At 35.4% G+C, this 24,760-nt stretch overlaps 2 protein-coding genes and 1 long non-coding RNA gene across 4 annotated transcripts; all 3 read left to right on the top strand.

Moving 5' to 3' along the window:
- Window positions 1-23,782, top strand: LOC148202220 (uncharacterized). 2 transcript variants are annotated; one of them, XR_015784631.1, is made up of 4 exons: window positions 1-202; window positions 1,151-1,243; window positions 23,470-23,609; window positions 23,689-23,782. It is a non-coding gene; the product is annotated as an uncharacterized LOC148202220 (long non-coding RNA). The 2 variants fall into 2 exon arrangements; XR_015784630.1 differs by having other exon boundaries at window positions 23,367-23,609.
- Window positions 5,523-6,834, top strand: LOC124845847 (protein LURP-one-related 15-like). Its single transcript, XM_047323033.2, has 3 exons — window positions 5,523-5,771; window positions 5,949-6,182; window positions 6,557-6,834. Exons 1-3 carry the CDS (start codon window positions 5,571-5,573, stop codon window positions 6,734-6,736), a joined length of 615 nt encoding a protein of 204 aa, XP_047178989.1. The 5' UTR covers window positions 5,523-5,570; the 3' UTR covers window positions 6,737-6,834.
- LOC148202221 (protein LURP-one-related 15-like) lies at window positions 12,390-13,334 on the top strand. The gene is made up of 2 exons (XM_088110592.1): window positions 12,390-12,644; window positions 13,020-13,334. The coding sequence occupies exons 1-2, from the start codon at window positions 12,405-12,407 to the stop codon at window positions 13,197-13,199; spliced, it is 420 nt and encodes a 139-aa protein (XP_087966718.1). The 5' UTR covers window positions 12,390-12,404; the 3' UTR covers window positions 13,200-13,334.
- Window positions 23,783-24,760: the final 978 nt, after the last annotated feature.

The following is a 24,760-nucleotide window of genomic DNA, read 5'->3' as shown; positions in this document are numbered from 1 at the left end:
AATCAGTTAACTGTTTCAGTTTCCCAATTCTTTTTCTCAATCACATTTCCTCTCAAAATTAGGTTTTCCTTTCCCTTTCTCCATCACAGTTTTCGCTTGCCGCCATTGAAGTTCGTTGCCGACTTGCTGCTCGCCGTCCTCTCGTTACTTCCCGTTCGTCAAAGGTTCGCTCGTCACTTGCTGCACTCTGCCCTCGTCAAAGGTGAGTTTTCTTTTCCCTTTCTCCATCACAGTTTTCGCTTGCCGCCATTGAAGTTCGTTGCCGACTTGCTGCTCGCCATCCTCTCGTTACTAATGCTGCTTTGAGATTTTAACCCACGCATCTGATCTAATATGGTGAAGCTTGCTCCTGATTTTGGGGCAAAGGCTATGGGTACATTGGAAAATTTGGCCAGCTCTGCTTTCTGATTGTAGGGGGAGGTTTTTCTTGTGTTTTTCCACAAAATTATGAAGGTAGTTTGCTGTATAGAAAACTGGAGCTACTAAGTTCTCCAAGTTCCCAATATTTAGGGCTTGGCCAAATTTGAATTTAGTTGATAATCGCCATTCCCTTTTGTTAAGAAATTTCTTATCCTTGGATGAATGGCTTAAAAGTCTTGCAACGAGCCCAATGTCTTAAGTTGGAACCTCGTTGAGGCTCCTACTCCTATAAAAGGGGAGTCCCAAATTCACCAGGTTGTCAGGTGTTTGTTAAGGAATTTTGGATCCTTGTATGAATGGGTTAACTTTTTGTAACACCTTTCTGTGCTGTTTATATCTTTGAACATTCTTCTTGTGTTTTGATGTTTCACAATTCACATACAGGGGAACATCTAAATCTATGAAAAGTTTCCTAGTGTCTTGAGGCATCTGATATTTAGCTCACAGCAAACCTTTGTGGTGGTGTTAAGATAATTCATCTTGTATTTGTGTCATATTTATGGTACTTGGTAATTAAAATAGATCTTACGTTTGCATGCAATGACACTTTGAGGTCATCCTTTTTATTTATCAATTGGCTTTGTCTTGTGAGATCCTACACATTATTTCTTTTTTATCTAATTTGTACCTTAACAAATTTAGGTCACCATTGTATTCTATTTTTTTTCAAATAATCTGCTTTGATAATTGCTATATTTTCTACATATCTAATAGATTTTGTTATTGGCAGTCTTCAATGCTTCATTCACAACCTAACTCAACCGTGGGAACCCCAGCATATATTGCTCCAGAAGTATTGCTGAAGAAAGAGTATGATGGCAAGGTAGAACTACTTTTAGTTTCAGTCGTGCTCTTTTTCTGTGTTTATCTCATAATTTGATAGCAATAATTTGTGGGCCAGTGAGGTTTATTGATTTACCCTGGAATAAGGATCTAAATAATTTTTTAATAATCTATATGTCATAACTTCAGTGGTAAGTTTTGCTTGGTATCTAAACAAATATTTCTTCTCCTCTGGTTGTCATCTACACGCTTTGTTCATGTCTTCTTGGCACAAATTGAAGTTTTTAACTTTAATGTAGTTATTTAAATCTCTTCTTTTATTGATTATAAGAGAGCAGGAGATAATTGTCAGTCCTCTTGCATTTTTTTGTCTTTAAATGTTGCAAAGGTCCATAGCTTATTGAGATTTTAACCTACGCATATGTGTGCGTGCTGTTGTTGCTTACTTTATATTTTTCTGTAATTTTAGTTTGTTTAATTCTTCACTACAGGTTTTATAAAGTAAGCTTTCCCCTTTGTCGTTTGGATGATTCCAGTATTTCATGTTTTGACTCAGATTCTACATTTTCTAATGGTAATAATTACTGTCCTATCGCTTCTGCTGATAACCTGCACTGTTTACATTGCCGCTGATATCTGCATCGTGATAAGTTGCTACTGTCATCTGTGCCTAGGAGAGCTACTGCTATTGTTCTCACCATATAAGTTAAAGTTCTACTTGAATTATGGGTACAACCACCACATTTACTGAATCATATTTCTGGTTCAAATTTACTAGTTAGTGCTGTAGTTATTAGTGTTGTATAGTTAGTGCAGTTCTTGGTTAAAATTAGTATAATTCAGTTCAAAATTAGTATAGTTAGTAGTTCAGTTCAGTTTATAGTGTAGTTTAGTACAGTTAAGTATAGTTCAGTTCAGTACAGTTTAATAAAACAAAAACAGTTCAGTTTTTCTGAACTATTTTTTAGTGCAGTTTAGTTTTTCTGAACTGGTTTTTAGTTCAATACAGTTTTTAGTAGTGCAGTGCAGTTTAGTTTGATTTGCTCACCCCTAATTATCCATGCTTAGGGGTAGATGGCTATGACTTGTACTTGAAAATATAAAGAAATGAATATTACTAATGTTGCTTTGCATGAGTCATACGAGTTCATTCATTGTTTTCACCCTGTTGCTTATTCTAAAGAAAAGCAAAAACTTGAGACAGTCTGTCTTGATGTTTTTGGGCATTTTATATATCTTCCTTATCGGGGGACCTAGGCTTTAGCTTTATGATTAGTGAGTAAGAATGATTATAGCAACATGTGCTTCGAGGCATGCATAAACAACTTGGTTGTACTGATTAATCACATTTAATTACCTTCATGATGCACAAAAACGAGGATCATATATATTTTTCACAACATGGCTTTGTCATCAATGATAATCACATGCTAATCACCTCCATCGTCACCTTTTGCTTTACGTAACAGTTTTCCTGCCTTTCTACTTGTAGCCTACATACACGAATCTGTTAAAGAGATTCTTAATTAGCTGTGTGTATCTTTTTTCGGATTTTCCTCCATAATTGATCAGCAACCATTACAAAAGCAATTCGATGGAATTGAAATTTCTATTAACAGAAACCAGAAACAAATGCTAGGAAGTAGGAACTTGTTTGATTCATATGCTTACAAAGAATATAATTAAATTGTCTTTCTATCGTACCCAATAATCTCACATTTATTAAAAATCAGAAATAAGAAATAAAAAACAATTTAAAAAGACGTCTTTGACAGATTCCAAAACGAACAATACTTTATATATAATATGATTAATCTTAACAATCACTAGTAAAAAATCGGGTTTTTACAGCGCACATTATGCCACGGTTCAACGAAAACCGCAGCATAATGGTGCGCGGTGGCAGTTTTGTAAATAAAACGAACCTATATGCCGCGGTTCTAATGGGAACCGCGGCATATACCCCAGTCAACCATTGCCTTTGACGCCACGTATGAATAAAAAATTAAATAACAGAGTATATGCCGCGGTTCTCTGCACAACCGCGGCATATACCCTGCCAATTTATTGCAGGTGCTGACTGGGTCAGAGAATTCGAAAAGTTACAGGGGGTATATGCCGCGGTTCTCTGGGGAACCGCGGCATATACCCCTGTAACGTCTCAACTTCTCTGCCAGTCAGAGAATTTCAGAAGTTACAGGGGGTATATGCCGCGGTTCCCCAGAGAACCGCGGCATATACCCCCTGTAACTTTTCGAATTCTGTGAAAGGCAGTTGGGGAGACAGTTGTGTTGAACACGTTTCAGGGGTATATGCCGCGGTTCTCTAGGGAACCGCGGCATATTCTCCTATATGAAATTAATTTAATGTTTATTTGAAATATTTCGAGGTTTATGCCGCGGTTGCCCGCTGAACCGCGGCATATAGTTTGAAAATAATTTCAAAAATGCCATTTCTGATAATTTTTTAAATTAGTATATGCCGCGGTTGGGGGTTAACCCGCGGTAGATTCTCCCGTTCAGAGTTAAAAAACAAAACTTGGAACAGTGCATCGTCTTCCTCGCGCGTTCTCTCTGTTTTCGCGTTTCCTCTTCCTCCGAACCACCCTTCATCTCAGATTTTGCGTTTTTAACCGTTTAAACTCAAAATTGTTCGGTCATTATTCGTTTTTGACGATAAAAACGAGTTTTAGCCGTTCAAAATCGTGATTTCCTGGCGTTTTTCACCCTCTCCGCCGCCGTTGTGTTGCGTTTTTCACCCTCTCCGCCGCCGTTCCTCTTCCAGGTATTTATGTCCATTTGCATTTTTAACGTGATTTCTTCATTAATTTTTGCATAATGCTATAGTTTTGGTAATGTATGAAGTTTCTATAGTTTTGGTATAATTTTTGCTTTAATTTTGATAGTGCATGAAATTGTTATAGTTTTGGTAATGTATGATATGATTTTTGCTATAGTTTTGGTAATGTGTGTTGTAGTTCTTGTAGTTCTTAGATTTAGATTTAAACAATGCATTTGATTAGATAGAATTTTCTTAGACTCTCTACTTTATTTGATGTTGAAATACATTTGAACATGTGTTTGTTATGTTGAAATTGAATTTCTGTAAATGTTTTTATATGCAGGTCTGTTTTTGTGGTAGTGGATATCACAAAAACAGACCTGCAATTTTAAAAAACTGCAGGGGAATATGCCGCGGTTCTAACCACAACCGCGGCATATAGTGCATTTTTTAATTTTTTTTTTAATTTTTTTTTTTAAAAAAAATGAATTTAGGCAGCGGTTCCCTAGACAACCGCGGCATATTCCGCAGCCTATATACCGCGGTTCGAACCGCGACATAAAGTGTCTGACTTACTACCGCGGCTGAATATGCCGCGGTTCAAGAACCGCGACGTATAGTGAAAATCAACCGCGGTAAAAGCCCCTCGCTGCACTAGTGAATGTCTTTCTTTTTTAAATTTGATTGGCTAAGTCAGTTTAAAAACTCTTTTTCCCTTCTTTTTTTTTTTAAATGTTTTTAAGAATAAAACTGTGTATTAAGTAACAACGAATGTAGACATTTTATACTTAAGGATTTGGCCATCCATTGCTTTCATAATTTTTCTCAATTTCAAAGAGAAAACTGGGTCAAGGGGCATATGGTGTGCTAAATTACTAAGCAAAGTGTGGTAGAGTTCTATTAGGCATGTCATCAACTAGCTCTTATTAAAGAGGTTTATTGGTCAGATTTAAAAGCTAGGACACCTAATAATATCCTAAAAGGACAACTAGCTCTTTAAAGAACATTGCAATAACGTATGGTATCCATAGATACACGAGTTAACTTAAACAAACGATACGACTTAGTCAAAGTTCACGGCTGAAGTATGGTAGTTAATGAATTGCTGCTGCAAGTAGAAGAAGACTCTGGTTGACTTCACAGTTAAAACTCTGAGATTCCAGAAATTCGATACCATGTGCGAATCAGTCATGTAATTAATAGGTTTAACTAGTGGACTAACATGCACCGAGGTTTCTTTTTCCTTATTTATTGTCATTTTCTCGCATACCACATTAGTTTTGATTGGTTGTCTCTCACTATCTTTTGTCTATTTTACAGTATAAAAGGTATGGCGTTGTTCAGTTTATTTGTTAATAAATACAACTTTGTTAATAAGTAAATTACATCTATAAGTAAATTTTTTAGTAAATACAACTTATCAAGAGATATTTTATTGATAAATAAAAAAATATTTGTTGATAATATTATTTATTGACAAATACTATATTATTGCAAGTGGTATTAGTAACCGTTGCTCTATAAATTGGCATATACAACACATAAATAAAGACACTTTTGTCCCATCAGATACCTTCCTCTCTCCAATGGCAGATCAAGTCTCAGTTATCAACCCTTTCTACTGTTCTCCTCACTCTATAACTCTACAGATTAATACTGAGACAGGAATCACTTACAATGAAAACGGTGATCGTCTCTTTTATATGGAGAATGCTTTTTGCACACTTCATAACCGTCGTGTCTTATTTGATGATAAACAAAAACCCATCGTCACTTTATACAAAAAGGTTTGCTTTCTCATGCATCTATCTATACTCATACTCAACTTAATTACTTTTAGGTAGTTCATATTCGTCCACCACACAGATAATCTATACTTTAATTTTGCATAAGGTGGGTCGGTATTATGTGTATCGCTACACTATCCATGTTATTCTTATTCTTATTTAATTTCCATTATGCAGGCCGTGACGATTCATGAGCGATGCAAAGTTTTCAAGGGTGAAAGCACCGATTCATCTAAATTGCTGTTTTCTGTGAGAAAACCCAATAAATCGATTCCACCTGGGATTGCTAAATTGAATGTGTTCCTCGCAAACAATCAAGACCAAAAAGAAAGCGACTTTAGAGTCATCATTTATGGAAGTAAAAATTCTTGCACAGTTTATGCCGGTGAATCTCCTACCATTGTAGCCAAAGTATGGGTTACTAATTTAGTATATCCTTTTACATATGTATTAGTAGTTCTTTGTTTTTTTTTTCAGAAGTAAACTTTAAATATGTTATTAATAAAATTAATCTTAACTCAATCTCTTTAGACAAGATTGTTAAAATGATATTTGTTCTTATTTGTATAAATTAATTTTATTTTTATATTAAAGTAAATATAAGTCTAATTAAACTTTACATACTTATATATACATACTTATAGTATATTTTGTTTATATAATCCGATATGAAATCTATACTATAATAACTTCGTGACTTAGATACCTATATACTGTTGATATTTATGATATCTCTAAGAATTATACAAATAACATTTACATGTTTCTGTCTTAAACTAATGTAGGTTGAGAATAATGGTGGCTTCAAAGTCTCGGTCTGTCCCAACGTGGACTACGCATTCATAGTAGCACTACTTATGATTGTTAAGGATATGAAATGCTCTAATGGGTCCACAGATAGTACACAAGACACTAGTACTGCCATGAAATTGATTAAAGCATCGTTGATCCTCGGAAACCAATAAATAAATGTATTGTATGTCTGCTCTATTATGTTGTCTGTGACAATTTCTATTATCTTTCATTATATCAAATATAGCAATGTTATTGAGACCTTATAATAGATCCGAAATGTGGGGGACAAGGTTGTTTTTTTAACATATATATCTTGTAATAACGAAACCAACGACACAATTTTGTAGGTAAGAAAAAAGAAAATTACTCACGGGTAGAAAACTTATCATAAAGTTAGTCATATCAACAAATAAAATGTTTATATCTGAACAACTTTACTCACGAATTATTCTTTAAATAACTTAGTTATAGGCAAGTTATTCTTTTATAACATGATCACGAACTTATTTATGCATAATTTATTTAAATTGGTTGATAACTTATTAATGGATAAATGTCTCACTAGTAAAAAAAGTGGCTTTTGACGCGTCATATACGCTTCGGTTACGCAAAACCCGAAGCGTATAAAGCTATATACCTCGGTTACACCTTGTCCTGAGACGGAATAGTGATATTGCCTCGGTTAGTAGAAGACCCGAGACCTATAACTCTACACATAGCACTGCAAATTAGACTTTTCTGTCTGACAACTTTTTGAAAAGCGTTATTGCCTCGGTTTGCTAGGCAACCGATGCCTATACACCTGCGCTCAAGGAACCGAGGTCGTTGAGTGGCACTTTATACCTCGGGTTCTGCTTTTAACCGGTGCCATATGGTTGTATTACCTCGGGTTTCGTTAGTAACCGAGGTAGTAGCTCCATTCATCTTCTGAAAATCCTACACAGGTTTCATTTCCGCCCAACAACTTCTTCCTCTCGTGCTCTCTCATTCCTCTGTGTAGCTTCTTCTTCCTCGTGCTCTCCCATTCTTCATTTGCGTCCACGACTGCCACTCCTTGGCTCGCCGCGCTGCCCCCTGTGCTGCCAGTGGTCTCGCCTGCGTCCTTGTTGCCCATGGTTCCACCACCACCGCACTTGTGTCACCCTTCCCCTCCTCCTCCACCACCACCACGACCACAACCACCTTCTTTCTCCTCCACCACCTCACCCCAGTACATCTAAAAATCGCATATCTCTCACCGCTTCTCGTTTGCCACGCTCGCTTCGTCTCGTCCGAAACTTCGAACACCCAACTCTCCACTATCATCCACCTCTGACGCGAATCTCGAGGCCAAGATGAGCCGGAACGAGCTGAATCGAGAAGCCAAGCGCGCTGTCAAGTGGGGGATGGACTTGGCTTCCTTCTCTGCTCCACAAATCAAACGCATCCTTTGGTTTTCGATCACTCTTTTCATTTCCCGTTATACCCTCTACCTTTTCCTCAATGCCCGCTTCGCAAAGTTCCCACCTTTGCCCAAAACCTGTGTGCTTTATGGTGGGTTGATGCAAGGTCGCTTCCTTGGACCAAATTCATCAAGCAATTCAAGAAAAGCCTTTTGTACATCAAATTCACTAGTGTCAAGGCTAGAGCAACTTACTTGGTGGCTTGCAGTGTCATCAATTTTAACCGTCAAACACAAGTTGACTTCTTCAACAGAATCACTTGAACTAGAGGTGGTTGATGCATTATCCTCCCAAGCAATGTGAACCTTCTTCTTCTTGTGAATTTTCTTTTCTTATCTTTCTTTATTTCTTTTGTTGCTTGAACAATAAGCTTTCACATGGCCTCTTTCACCACATTCATAACATTTGAAGCTTGAAGAGGAACCTTGATAGTCCTTCTTTTCCTTCAAGATTTTGCTTTCAGATGATTTATCGTTGGCCATCAAGCATAGATTTTCTTGCTCATTAGAATAACTTGAGCTTGAGGAGTTTGATGTAGAGCATGAGTTCGAACAAGTCAACTTAGCCACATTCGATACTTCATCATGAGTGACTCTTAAAAATTTCCACATTTCCTGAGCACTTTTGTAAACAAATACTTTGAAAAAATCATCAATGGTTAGTGCAGATAAAATTATATTCCGAGCCTTAATATCAAATTGGGCTCTTCTATTTTCCTCAACAGTCAAGTCAAAATATGATTTTTCTACTTTCACACCATCAACTATATTTTTAGGAATATATAGACCATTTTGCACGGCTTCCCAGATGCCTCTGTCAATTGACTCTAAAAATATTTGCATTCTTATTTTCCAAAACGCATAATTTTCCCCCGTAAATAAAGGAGGTCTATCAAAAGAAGCACCCTCAGCATAAACTTGGTTATGACCGCCCATTTTCGAAAAATTTGAAAAACTATCAAAGCAAGCTCTGATACCAATTGTTGGAACAATCGGTACCGTTATAGAGTCGCACAGCGAAATAAATACTCGGAAAGCGTGTTACGGTCACAAATCAAGTAATGATGGTCCGTTTTAGAAAATCACTTTTCTTAGAGAAAATTTAACAAACAATTGATGTGCATAAAACAGTAACGAGTGTAAGGAATAGAAAAGTTGACACATTGGATTTTTATCCTGGTTCGAATCAAAATATTCTACGTCCAGTCGTTAATCACTATGAATAGTGATTAACCTTTTTTCACTAAAATATGGTTTGCAGATTACAATCAGATAATCAAAATAAGCAAAGAATAGAAAACACCTTCCTTCGACAAACGAACGGAAGAACCTACTCAGCCAACTTGAAGAGAACCGCTCCGACCTTTGACACACAAAACGCGAGCTTCTCTTATTGTTGAGACCTCGGCAAGTGTACTGGATCGTTCAAGTAATAAACCGGTAAGTTCGGAAATCGTTTTCCCAAGAGATTTGTTTTGATTCACAGATTGATTAAAGTTTACTAATTTAGCGAATAATAAATGTAATTTTGTAAAAACTTAAGATTTGCATACAGATGAAATTAAAGTGGTAAAAACAGTCGAATTAAAGTTCACTAGGGTTGAAATTCAAGTTCTTCACTCAGGTAATTTTCTACTAACACAATTCCTCAGAATTTAGCATCGACATCCTAGGCGCAAGAACAGAAGAATTGAAACAACTCAAAAATGGAAGAAAACTCAGAACAGAGACGAACCGAGATACTTACCTTCGAAGCGTGTTCAACCTGGCTCTGATACCACTTGATGGACGAACACCGAGGAGAGATCGATTGAAGATGCGTGAACACGAACCGGACCTCCTCGAAGCTCTCTCCGAGAGTGAAGACGCAGCGGAATGTTGAGGAACTCGAAATCGAAGAATGACTCTCAGGAGAACTACTAAACTATGAAGAGAATCAAGAAAACCCTAAGATCTAAGGTTCAAACGGTGGAGATGAAGGAAAATAGATAAGGTCGAGGAAACCCTAACGAAGGCCATAGATCGAAGAACTGTTCGGTGAAGATGAAGTTCTATGGCCGAAAAGGATGAAGACGAGGTAGAATGTGGCTTACAATCGGTTAAAATGGGGAAAACGACATATCTGAGGTTGGAGACAATGGACTCTCGAGAGCGAGAGTGAGACGCGAAGAAGTGGTGCGGTTCTGGGCGAGAGTGAAGGAACGAGAAAGAGAATGTGGATGTGCGTGTCTGAGGCGCGAGGGAAAAGAGGACGCGTGTGCTGACGCCAATGACGCGGATTGGAGCAATGGTGATGTTGCGTGATGAGAGAAGCACGGTGGCAGTGGAAAATGAAAGTGAGAGAGGTGCTTGGAAGGTGGCTAGAGGGAGTCTTTGGACTCTCTAGCCTGACTTTCAAGAGAGAATTGTTTCTATTTCAGAAAACTTAATTCTCATTAATCTCAAAAGTAACAATACAATAGAGGAGCTGGGTATTTATAGTAACCCATGCTCCTTAAGAGCTAAACTATAAAAAGTAAAAATACAAAAGGAGGACTACGTCAAGTACGATTCCATCATACCCTCCCTCTTAAAAAAAAGATTTGTCCTCAAATCTGGCAATCGCCTTATGAAGAAGCTCCACACAATCTTTGGGAGCATGGCCATCTCGGAGTGGCCTTATTCTTTTAGATCTAGTTTTCTTCCTCCTGGATCAAACACGAATCTGCAATACACATCAAATATATCTTCGATTAATATCAATCCAAGAAAGAATTTTTCTTTAAAAACAAGAGAATAAGAACTTCTAATACTTTGATTAGTAATCTTTGAAAATTTTAGAAGTTCAAATTCAGTTTTATCTTGAGTTAATTGTTTTCTTAAAGATAACAATAACTCAAGATTTGAATTGTCATATTTTGAAAATGTTTTCATGACAATTGGTTTGAAAGAAAAGTCAAAAATTGAAAAGTAATCAATTATTGGAAAAGAAGTAAAGATTTGGAAACCTTCCCTTTTAGGTTCCACCGTCTTTGAAAGAATAGGATTTGTCATCAGTAACAATTTCTCCTTTTCTTTCTTCTCTTTTTCTTGCCTTTCTTTCTTTTCTTCTTCTTTTCTCTCTTCTCTTCTTAATTCCTCTCTTCTTCTCTCTTCTCTTTTCTCTATTTCTTCTCTCTCTCTTCTCTTCTTCTTTCCTTTCTTCCTTTTCTTTTCTCTCAATCTCTCTCTCTGAGATTCCAGAAATTCGATACCATGTGCGAATCAGTCATGTAATTAATAGGTTTAACTAGTGGACTAACATGCACCGAGGTTTCTTTTTCCTTATTTATTGTCATTTTCTCGCATACCACATTAGTTTTGATTGGTTGTCTCTCACTATCTTTTGTCTATTTTACAGTATAAAAGGTATGGCGTTGTTCAGTTTATTTGTTAATAAATACAACTTTGTTAATAAGTAAATTACATCTATAAGTAAATTTGTTAGTAAATACCACTTATCAAGAGATATTTTATTGATAAATAAAAAAATATTTGTTGATAATATTATTTATTGACAAATACTATATTATTGCAAGTGGTATTAGTAACCGTTGCTCTATAAATTGGCATATACAACACATAAATAAAGACACTTTTGTCCCATCAGATACCTTCCTCTCTCCAATGGCAGATCAAGTCTCAGTTATCAACCCTTTCTACTATTCTCCTCACTCTATAACTCTACAGATTAATACTGAGACAGGAATCACTTACAATGAAAACGGTGATCGTCTCTTTCATATGGAGAATGCTTTTTGCACACTTCATAACCGTCGTGTCTTATTTGATGATAAACAAAAACCCATAGTCACTTTATACAGAAAGGTTTGCTTTCTCATGCATCTATCTATACTCATACTCAACTTAATTACTTTTAGGTAGTTCATATTCGCCCACTACACAGATAATCTATACTTTAATTTTTCATTTTAGCCACTAAACTAAACTAGGTGTTATAGTTATGATGGTCTATTTTGGTAAAACATTAAGTGTTTTGTATTTTTTTTTCTGTCTTATCAATCCAATCTATACTTAAATACCCTTTTAGAGTTACAATTTTTTTTCTAAAATTAATATATATGTCTCTACTCTTCTATCTCATATTATTGTTTATTTTTATATTAATAATTATTTGACCTTACTTATAATAGAATTGGTTATATTATTAAGTAGATTTCTTCCAGATTGTATATTTATTATGATTATTGTAATAAAATTTTCGAATATTTGCATGAGATGGATATATCTGATTTCTTTAATATTCATGTCTTATTATTTTTAATTAATCCTGTGTGAGAAAATTTGCATAAGGTGGGTCGGTATTATGTGTATCGCTACACTATCCATGTTATTCTTATTCTTAATTAATTTCCATTATGCACGCCGTGACGATTCATGAGCGATGCAAAGTTTTCAATGGTGAAAGCACCGATTCATCTAAATTGCTGTTTTCTGTGAGAAAAACCAATAAATCGATTCCACCTGGGATTGCTAAATTGAATGTGTTCCTCGCAAACAATCAAGACAAAAAAGAAAGCGACTTTAGAGTCATCATTTATGGAAGTACAAATTCTTGCACAGTTTATGCCGGTGAATCTCCTACCATTGTAGCCAAAGTATGGGTTACTAATTTAGTATATCCTTTTACATATGTATTAGTAGTTCTTTGTTTTTTTTTTTCAGAAGTAAACTTTAAATATGTTATTAATAAAATTAATCTTAACTCAATCTCTTTAGACAAGATTGTTAAAATGATATTTGTTCTTATTTGTATAAATTAATTTTATTTTTATATTAAAGTAAATATAAGTCTAATTAAACTTCACATACTTATATATACATACTTATAGTATATTTTGTTTATATAATCCGATATGAAATCTATACTATAATAACTTCGTGACTTAGATACCTATATACTGTTGATATTTATGATATCTCTAAGAATTATACAAATAACATTTACATGTTTCTGTCTTAAACTAATGTAGGTTGAGAATAATGGTGGCTTCAAAGTCTCGGTCTGTCCCAACGTGGACTACGCATTCATAGTAGCACTACTTATGATTGTTAAGGATATGAAATGCTCTAATGGGTCCACAGATAGTACACAAGACACTAGTACTGCCATGAAATTGATTAAAGCATCGTTGATCCTCGGAAACCAATAAATAAATGTATTGTATGTCTGCTCTATTATGTTGTCTGTGACAATTTCTATTATCTTTCATTATATCAAATATAGCAATGTTATTGAGACCTTATAATAGATCCGAAATGTGGGGGACAAGGTTGTTTTTTTAACATATATATCTTGTAATAACGAAACCAACGACACAATTTTGTAGGTAAGAAAAAAGAAAATTACTCACGGGTAGAAAACTTATCATAAAGTTAGTCATATCAACAAATAAAATGTTTATATCTGAACAACTTTACTCACGAATTATTCTTTAAATAACTTAGTTATAGGCAAGTTATTCTTTTATAACATGATCACGAACTTATTTATGTATAATTTATTTAAATTGGTTGATAACTTATTAATGGATAAATGTCTCACTAGTAAAAAAAGTGGCTTTTGACGCGTCATATACGCTTCGGTTACGCAAAACCCGAAGCGTATAAAGCTATATACCTCGGTTACACCTTGTCCTGAGACGGAATAGTGATATTGTCTCGGTTAGTAGAAGACCCGAGACCTATAACTCTACACATAGCACTGCAAATTAGACTTTTCTGTCTGACAACTTTTTGAAAAGCGTTATTGCCTCGGTTTGCTAGGCAACCGATGCCTATACACCTGCGCTCAAGGAACCGAGGTCGTTGAGTGGCACTTTATACCTCGGGTTCTGCTTTTAACCGGTGCCATATGGTTGTATTACCTCGGGTTTCGTTAGTAACCGAGGTAGTAGCTCCATTCATCTTCTGAAAATCCTACACAGGTTTCATTTCCGCCCAACAACTTCTTCCTCTCGTGCTCTCTCATTCCTCTGTGTAGCTTCTTCTTCCTCGTGCTCTCCCATTCTTCATTTGCGTCCACGACTGCCACTCCTTGGCTCGCCGCGCTGCCCCCTGTGCTGCCAGTGGTCTCGCCTGCGTCCTTGTTGCCCATGGTTCCACCACCACCGCACTTGTGTCACCCTTCCCCTCCTCCTCCACCACCACCACGACCACAACCACCTTCTTTCTCCTCCACCACCTCACCCCAGTACATCTAAAAATCGCATATCTCTCACCGCTTCTCGTTTGCCACGCTCGCTTCGTCTCGTCCGAAACTTCGAACACCCAACTCTCCACTATCATCCACCTCTGACGCGAATCTCGAGGCCAAGATGAGCCGGAACGAGCTGAATCGAGAAGCCAAGCGCGCTGTCAAGTGGGGGATGGACTTGGCTTCCTTCTCTGCTCCACAAATCAAACGCATCCTTTGGTTTTCGATCACTCTTTTCATTTCCCGTTATACCCTCTACCTTTTCCTCAATGCCCGCTTCGCAAAGTTCCCACCTTTGCCCAAAACCTGTGTGCTTTATGTTGGGTTGATGCAAGGTCGCTTCCTTGGACCAAATTCATCAAGCAATTCAAGAAAAGCCTTTTGTACATCAAATTCACTAGTGTCAAGGCTAGAGCAACTTACTTGGCTTGTAGTGTCATCAATTTTAACCGTCAAACACAAGTTGACTTCTTCAACAGAATCACTTGAACTAGAGGTGGTTGATGCATTATCCTCCCAAGCAATGTGAACCTTCTTCTTCTTGTGAATTTTCTTTTCTTTTCTTTCTTTATTTCTTTTGTTGCTTGAACAATAAGCTTTCACATGGCCTCTTTCACCACATCCATAACATTTGAAGCTTGAAGAGGAACCTTGATAGTCCTTCTTTTCCTTCAAGATTTTGCTTTCAGATGATTTATCGTTGGCCATCAAGCATAGATTTTCTTGCTCATTAGAATAACTTGAGCTTGAGGAGTTTGATGTAGAGCATGAGTTCGAACAAGTCAACTTAGCCACATTCGATACTTCATCATGAGTGACTCTTAAAAATTTCCACATTTCCTGAGCAGTTTTGTAAACAAATACTTTGAAAAAATCATCAATGGTTAGTGCAGATAAAATTATATTCCGAGCCTTAATGTCAAATTGGGCTCTTCTATTTTCCTCAACAGTCAAGTCAAAATATGATTTTTCTACTTTCACACCATCAACTATATTTTTAGGAATATATAGACCATTTTGCACGGCTTCCCAGATGCCTCTGTCAATTGACTCTAAAAATATTTGCATTCTTATTTTCCAAAACGCATAATTTTCCCCCGTAAATAAAGGAGGTCTATCAAAAGAAGCACCCTCAGCATAAACTTGGTTATGACCGCCCATTTTCGAAAAATTTGAAAAACTATCAAAGCAAGCTCTGATACCAATTGTTGGAACAATCGGTACCGTTATAGAGTCGCACAGCGGAATAAATACTCGGAAAGCGTGTTACGGTCACAAATCAAGTAATGATGGTCCGTTTTAGAAAATCACTTTTCTTAGAGAAAATTTAACAAACAATTGATGTGCATAAAACAGTAACGAGTGTAAGGAATAGAAAAGTTGACACATTGGATTTTTATCCTGGTTCGAATCAAAAGATTCTACGTCCAGTCGTTAATCACTATGAATAGTGATTAACCTTTTTTCACTAAAATATGGTTTGTAGATTACAATCAGATAATCAAAATAAGCAAAGAATAGAAAACACCTTCCTTCGACAAACGAACGGAAGAACCTACTCAGCCAACTTGAAGAGAACCGCTCCGACCTTTGACACACAAAACGCGAGCTTCTCTTATTGTTGAGACCTCGGCAAGTGTACTGGATCGTTCAAGTAATAAACCGGTAAGTCCGGAAATCGTTTTCCCAAGAGATTTGTTTTGATTCACAGATTGATTAAAGTTTACTAATTTAGCGAATAATAAATGTAATTTTGTAACAAACTTAAGATTTGCATACAGATGAAATTAAAGTGGTAAAAACAGTCGAATTAAAGTTCACTAGGGTTGAAATTCAAGTTCTTCACTCAGGTAATTTTCTACTAACACAATTCCTCAGAATTTAGCATCGACATCCTAGGCGCATGCAGCCACTGATCCCTCAGATGACAGTTCAGAATCAATAAAACTAAATTACTAATCCCTTAGCTAATTCAGTTATCAGATTTGCCTTAAACACAATGTCACAGATGACTAAAAATTCCATCCTATGTCTAGGACTTGAAATCCTTTAGTTGTTCTATCCTAGGTCCGCGGTCTCATACATTTCCCAATGATTTAACCGTTCAAATAGCTCAGATTCCCATCGTAGGCATGAATAATAAAGATAGAACACAAAATTCATACAAGATCATGCATTAATAGAGAAATTACAAAGAGTTTCAGAACTTTACTCTCAACCCTAGTGAAATGGAGTTTTAGTTACACATATACATCATAGAAGCGAGAAATGATGGATTGGATTGTGGAAATTGGTGGTTTTCCACCATGGAAGCACTTGGACAGCAGCTGCAGCGTCCTCTGGTCTCCTCTCCGTCAGAACTCCTGGTTTCTGCCTCTGGATCGCGTTTTTAAAGAGAAGGGCTGTAAGTGATTTTTCGCTGGGCGAGCAGCGTCTATTCGCTGAGCGAGCGTCTCGCTGGGCGAACGTCCACATCTCGCTGGACGAGCGTCCTCTGCCAACTGGACGAGCGTTCTCCGCCCTCTTGACGAGCGTCCACTTGCTGGACGAGCGTCCTCTACGCGCTGGTCGAGCCTCCTCTGTGCGCTGGACGAGCGTCCTCTCTGGGCGACAAGCGTTTGGACGAGCGTCCTCTGCCAGCTGGGCAAGCGTTCTCCGCTCTCTTGACGAGCATCCACTTGCTGGACGAGCGTCCTCTGCGCGCTGGTCGAGCCTCCTCTGCGCGGTGGACGAGCGTCCTGGCTTGTTGTTCGATGGGCGTTCGTTCTCTGGTCAACGAGCGTCCGTTCGCTATGTGACGAGCGTCCACTCGCTGGGCGACAAGCATCCAGCACCCTTTCTCTCACGCCCGGGCGCGAGCCTCTCTGTAAAATAGCGCCCGGCGCCCTTTCTCTCACGCCCGGGCGCGAGCCTCTCTGTAAAAATGCGCCCGGCGCCCTCTCTTTCGTGCCCCGGGCGTGAAACTCTCGGAAGAACAACGTCCTCTTCTCGATGTCGACAGCCAAATGACGTGCTCCAAGTCTTTGATAGTATCCAATCCTTATTCTACTTCGAAATAAACAAACAAAAGCATCAAAAAACATTTAAACAGTCAAAATTATACTTATATCAACAATTATATACTTTTCATGAGAATTAACACTAAAACTTACTCAAAAGCACAATAATTTAAGCAACAAAAACAAGTAAAGTTTACACCTATCACTTATTCACAAGACCAGGCAAGAGCACTCTATCACTTTGAAAACTTCCTTAGACAAACTGTATTCTCAAAATGGCATAGATCCTTTTCACTCACAGAGAGCTTCCATTAGGCACAAAGCTCTAATACTCTCAATTGAAAAGTTCTTTCTAAGAGTTGTGAAGACCTCTATTTATAAGCCTAGTTTCGTGTAGGGTCAAAAACTGAAAAGACATCTCCCAACTGCCACTGATAATCGATTATCAAAAGTGATAATCGATTATTTGTGTCCGTTATGGGGTTTTCAAAAAAGTGATAATCGATTATTTGTGTCCGTTATGGGGTTTTCAAAAAAGTGATAATCGATTATCCCGAGCAATAATCGATTATTCCAGAGACTTTGACAGAATTAAATGAAACAGTGATAATCGATTATTCTATGTAATAATCGATTATTTAAGCAACTCTCTTCTAAACTGGCTCGTGATAATCGATTATTCCTCTTGATAATCGATTATTTGTTCAATGACTCACTAAATACGAAAACTTCTAAGAGTTTTTACATTATTAAATTTTATCCTATACATTTGTTTCTACAAAATGCGTTTAACAAAGATGCATTTAGAGTCTTCAATTCTTCAGCTTTTATCATCATCAAAATTTCACAGTAGCTTCAAGATACCAATGCTCCTCATTGGTAACAATCTCCCCCTTTTTGATGATGATCAAAAATATCTTCTTGTTAAAAGCATTTCTAATTTCCTGCACAGATTTCATACTTACAAACATGTTAGTAATAACTGCACTACTTAAATTAGAAGTTTTCTCCCCCTTTTTTATCATAAGCAAAAAGTAAAAAGTGGAAAAACTCCCCCTCAACAAAAGAATTGATGCATTTCAAAATAGAAATAAAATTGAAATTTCATAACATGAAAGAACATAATACCTCATGGAATATAAGAACAACAAAAATTCAACTCTAATTAAGAAGTACAAACAATATTAATTAATCCATAATAGAGATAAAAACAAGATATCTAACAAGATATTCAACTCTAATTAGTTTGTGCAATATGATTTGTTATAGAAAATATTGTTCAAAGTTGTCATTTTGATTGCTAATGCGTTTTTTATAAATAGCCATTTTAAAACTAAAGCAAGCTAATATCACTTGATTATGAAAGCTGATAACAAATAGCCATTATCAACTTTCTTCAAATATAATTTTAATGTATCTTACATTTGAATTGCTACTGGTTTTGTATAATAGGTCTGCCGTGGCTATAGGGTTACTATTCTTTTGTCTTATTTTAATCACTTTTGAATATGAGTAGGCATTGAGAGCTTTACTTTATGGGCTAATAGTTACATATTTTGAATACAAATGTCGGTGTGCACACACTATGAGAGATATAGAGAGGTGAAAATGATAACAATGTGAGATACTAAAATAATATTATGTGATAGAAAGGTTACATAAGAAAAGATGATAATGTGATATTGATAACTTATTAAATGTGTCATAAAGAAAGATATAAAAGATAAACATGAAGTTATTATACTGTTAAAATGTGTACGTATCATTGTTGATATTTTAATATAGGTTGAATATATATATATATATATATATATATATATATATATATATATATATATATATATATATACACACACACACACATACCTGTAATCCGGTGGTGTCTTCACACTCTTTGTCATCAAGGCAATACTCATGCATTACCCAATCAGTTTTGATTCCTTGAGGAGCTCTGCCTCTATAGTACACCTTCCTATCTTTTCCAATGGACATCCAGTACCCTACACGAGTTGTTGTATTTGTTGTAAACTCATTCGGGTATTTCCTATCCCGAGGTCCAAAAAAGTAGCACTCTAGATCTCTACTAGGTAAAAATGATTTCTCTAACCATGCAAAATCAACAAAAAATGTTCCAAAATCAGTCTATCAGTTGTTATATTGTATAATTTCTTCCTTTGTGATGTCCAACATGGTATATAATTCAATTTCAAGTTTGTAACATGTGTAAAATAATGTTTGGAGAACAAGTTCCTAAAACAACAGTGGGAGTTCCTTATTTTAATATATGCTACTGATAAATTTCACTACTTACTGTTAACTTCAAATCTTACACAATAGTGGGAGTTCCTTATTTTAATGGAACAGTTCCTTTTCTCATATTTGGGTTGTTAGATGTCACTCTTTGGTGTATAATTGGCCATATCATTAAAGGTAAAGGGTTGGAACAGTCATAAATTTTCAGTAACAAACATTATCATACACTTAATTTAAGGCCAAAATTGGAGGCATATATATATATATATATATATATATATATATATATATATATATATATATATATATATATATACTGATTTAAATTCTAAAGGTGTTATATTCCTGTCAAGGTCAATGTATAGACCTATAGAAGGTAAGTCTGACCTACATGGACATTGATATCTCTGTCCTATACCTAATACCCATAACCTTATAAGTAAGTTGCACTCAATATAGTGCATTCAAACTTCATTTCACTCACAAGCTTATTTTTATTTTTAGTTAATTAAAATGTAGATCAATGAAAATAACGATGAAAGAGACAACCATATGATATTTGTAAGTTAAAATGGAATTAGAGATGTAGGAAGTAGGAAAATTGAGGTGGGTGGGTGCACCATTCTTGGGTCATGATAAAAAGAAATTCCTTAGAACATTTAGAAAAGTTGGTTTTCAGTTTTCAGCTATCAGAAACAGTTTGTTGGTGGATATAACTTCCTAAAACAGAAACACTTTCTTCCACATTTAGGTGACTACATCAAATCAGAACATCTGAACCAAGCAGGGAAAATGAAACTTAGTTTTAGTTCAACAAAATGTGTTTTTTTCCCTTCATCTTTTTTGTTTTCATTGATAATTAGAAAAGGGTAACTTCATTTTCTCTGTGATTCAAAACTAAGTATATTTTCTTGTAATATATATGAGATAGAATTTAACACATGTAATCTAGTTTCTTAGGCGATAAGGAAGTTGTGTTCTGGTTTGGTAGGTGATATCAATGTAAGGTTGATCCAAAATTGCAGTGCTGAATTATTCTCTCCTAAAAACGAAAGAATGAGTGTAGAGTTGTGAGTTGATGAACTGGCATGGATCTTTGAGAGCAAGCTTCACGATTTAAGCATCACAATCTACATTGACCTGATTTTGGGATTTCTTAATTAATTGGTTGGAATGAAAAGTTAATTTGTTATCCATTTGGTTGTTATGTTTGTTGATGAGTTATGTTCCTTGTTAGGAGAGAGTAATGACAGAAGAAATTGCTATAATGATATTCCTAAAATTAGCATGCAAGTACATCAGAATTGAAGTTCTGGTACTACCAAAACCAATTCCATGTAGCAGCAAAGTTGCCACAGTTTATAAGGAAAAAAATAGTAGGTAAAAACGGTGAACAGTCAATGATCTACTTTCTTCATGAAAGTTGAGACTATTTCATATACTCTATCATGCTGCCACGTCTATATCTATATATATATATATATATATATATATATATATATATATATATATACATACAGATGTGAATACATGACAACAATATCATACTTTTCACAATATAGTATAAGTTGATCAACCAAATTATATGAATGATTTATATGAATTATGAAGTTTTTATGAATAGAATGTAATGTTTTTGTGGAAGGAAGAGATATTAGGTTGAAGTGTGATGGTGCATTGTTCCTCATTGAAAATTTAGGCCATATACAGTGCATCAGATTGATAGCCCTTGCCTAATAAGACTATTCCTATATACGAAGAATGTTGGAGATCCTATTATGGATTAAATTAGTACAAACTTCATAAAAGTTATTTCATAAAAGATTACCAAATGCAGGAAGTTGAGCAATTAAGATTAGTCCAGAAAAATGTTTATACAGATTCTATGCACTCAAGTAGAGAACATAACATGCACAAGGGTAGTAAGAATTGCATGTCATTATAGCAAGAGGTTTTGTTCTATTAGTTAAGCAACCAATGGTGTTTTGGTTGGTTGAAAAGTTATGGAGGGATGACTTTGTTGGTTGATGCAGTGGCCGTGTAGATAAAGCTCAGCTAAATGATATCATGACTTTGGGGTTTAGCTTTATATTTATACAATATAAAGAATAACTTTTAATAACTTCACAAATTTTATTAGCCAGTAAAAAAAAGCTAATATAAATTAATATAGAGTTAGCAATTAAGCTATATATGGCAACTCTATAGGCTGAATATGATACTCTGAATTGAAAGCTTGAATTATATATATATATATATATATATATATATATATATATATATATATATATATATATATATATATATATATATTGAAAGGCAACTAGTCTACAGGACTTTGTTTTCTTATTTGGATTTAGTGAAACTAGACATATGTATTCATAAGTAAAAATCTATGCAACCATAGGAAGAGAAGTGATAACAACTTGTCTGGTTTCATTGCTTTGGCAAAGATTAATTGATGCTTTCTTCATTCTCAAAGAAAGAATGTGACAATCCTTAGTGAAGTGGAGAGTTGGAGCAGAGGAAGAAGAGCTTCAGTTAGTCTCCCTGCACCAAAAAAATCTGTTTCAACACATTCTTTGGCTAACTGATAATTGATTCTGATTTTTAATTCTAATTAATTATTTGAATTGTATGGTTGTAGAGCTTATGTTATTTTTAATTATTTAAAAGTGTTTATTAGAAATGAAGTTTGATATTGATTGAATGGTTTAAAAGTGTTGTTGAAGTTAACCCAACACCTCACTCTCTTGATACTTCTGACCTGTTAGTAGCACTCTTCAATCTTCCCATTTGAACTTTGTTCACACTTTAGAAAAGTTTAAAAAAGGAAGAAAGAATTAAAAATAAAGTCTTATGCACCTCATTGGGTCATAGTGTATTGATTTATATGAAGATTTTCTTTCTAAACCATCACTTTTTGAGTTAAAATGGAAGTGGAGTAGTGATTTTGAGCTGCTAGCTGTTTATAACTCATTTTAGAGTTTAAACACAAATAAAATCAACAAACAAAGTTTCTTGAACATTGAGCTGTGTGTTTAAATTTCTTCCATACGTGTTTTAGTATCAAACCACCAAACTAGGGACTTTGTCTAGTGCATAATTTTTGGATAAGCTACTGTTTGATTAATTTCTTTGGCCAAAAGTTGTCCAAATTCAAAGAATTTGGTTTGTTGAATTCTGGTGCAGTATGATAAATTTGTTTGGTGATGTTTTAGTTGGTTATTGTTATTCCTTTTTGGATACTATTAGGTAATGCTTAAACTGTTGCTATGGTTATTAAATTAATGGAACAAAGTGTAATGAATAACCTTAAATACACTTCTATTTGATGTATTAGGTGAGTTTTTAAAGGAATTGTGGCCAGAAGGGGAGGAAGAGAGTCTACAAAGAAGACTTGACACTACAAGAAAAATGGCAATTATATACAGATTATTATATACGGATTTTTATCTGTATATAATAGGGATGTTACATACGGATGTTATATACGGATCTGTGGAATAGCCTTACATACGGAAAAATCCGTATATAATGAGGTAAAATGTTATATACGGATTATCCGTATATAATATCAGTGGGTAAAATTGGCGCGTGTAAGCGGGACCTTTTCCAGGGATAGATCCGTATGTAATACCGTATGTAAGTTGACAAAATATTTACCCGCTGATGTTTTATACGGATATGGAGATAATTAATAATTAAAAAATAAAACTAAATAATATAGAAGTATCACTTTTCTCCCTCCCTCCCTCGAGCCAAGTTTCTCCCCTTCTCGAGCCCTAGCTATTCGTCCTTCTCCACTCGTACCTATGCCTCGTTGTCGTCATTAATCTTCCTCACTTACTGCAACCTTCTCCCTCGTTGAGGCTTATTCTCCCTCATGGAGCGTTCTTCTGTATGCTACTGCAACCTTCTCCCTCGTTGAACCTCTCTCAAAGGCTAACTTGAAGTCTCCTCTGTCGAACGCAGTGAAAGGCTCTTCTATCAAACACACTAAAGGGCTTGGAAGCGTTTTCCCTAAATGTGGTTGTGCGTCGTTGCCTGCCGAAACAATCTCGTTCAGCAAACACTGTAGGACGACCTCCGTGGTTAGTTGAAACCTTCATCTGGTAAGTAATCTAAATTTGCTTCATTTTCATAGTATATATAATGTTACATTGACCGATTATTGTTCTTGTTTCTTTGGAGGTTGGAAATCCCGAATTTTGAAACCCTAGGTTGGTTTGTTCCCGTTGGAAGAGATAAGGTGGAGCTCCAATTGCCTTCTGCACCTGCCAGGTATTAATTCATTAGACTTGGGTTTGTGTTTAATTGATATTATTGAAAATGGGTATTGTCTTCTCATGATAACCGTCTATTTTAGTACAATTGTTTGTTGTGTGTCTCGATTGTTAGTGGAAATGATGTGGTTTTCTGTTATATTGTGTTAGTACCACGTCTTGACCCAAGATCTTCCATCGACTTATATTGTGTGCGCTCTGATGAATCAGTCTTACCAGTAAGAACAGTAAGCTCTGATGAATCTGTCTGACCACGTTGTGTATCGATCGATCTCTAAGTACATATTATCCTTATTTGATGTCATGTTCCATCTTTGTAACAAAAACCAGATGGTCCTTCCTTCTGCCGAGCACATATTTTTATGTGTTTTGAGTTTAGGATATTTTAAATGTGCTCTGAAAACACAGAGCCACAGAGACAATATATTAACTTCTTCTATTGAATCATACATTTTGCAAATGACAAATCATGAAAACACGAATTACTCTGCTAAGTTTTAACAGTTTTTTAGTATAAATATTAAATATCTTTTATATCTTTGTTTTGTATTTTCATGAGTATTGAGATAATTGGTGTATACTTAACATATTATATTATATTGTTGTAGAAAAAGGAAATGGATAAAATGATATAATAAAAGATTTATAGGCGATTTTTATTGTTATGGAAACAGAGTGCAACAGAGTATCCAGAGAAAGAGTCTGAATTAGTTACTTTGAAACAATCAAACAAGTATGAGGGAATCTCAATTATTATTATCATAAGAGTGGAAGGTGAGAATACTAAAAACAAATAAAGAGTCAAACAAAGAATATATCAGAAACCATGCATTAACCAAGTAAAAGGCAGTTTTACTAACTGCTAAACTTAAAAGGACGTGTATATTTATATATATTAAAAAATTAACAATTAATTAAAAAGATATAAGAATAAAATTTATAATTGTGAAAGTAAGAGGGAATCTCAATTATGATTATCA

This window comes from Vigna umbellata, chromosome 3 (genome assembly GCF_029865625.1).
Source record: "Vigna umbellata cultivar VRB3 chromosome 3, Vumbellata_1.0, whole genome shotgun sequence".
NCBI lineage: Eukaryota > Viridiplantae > Streptophyta > Magnoliopsida > Fabales > Fabaceae > Vigna > Vigna umbellata.
The sequence above is the reverse complement of the archived record's forward strand: the minus strand, read 5'-3'. Positions and strand labels throughout refer to the sequence as shown.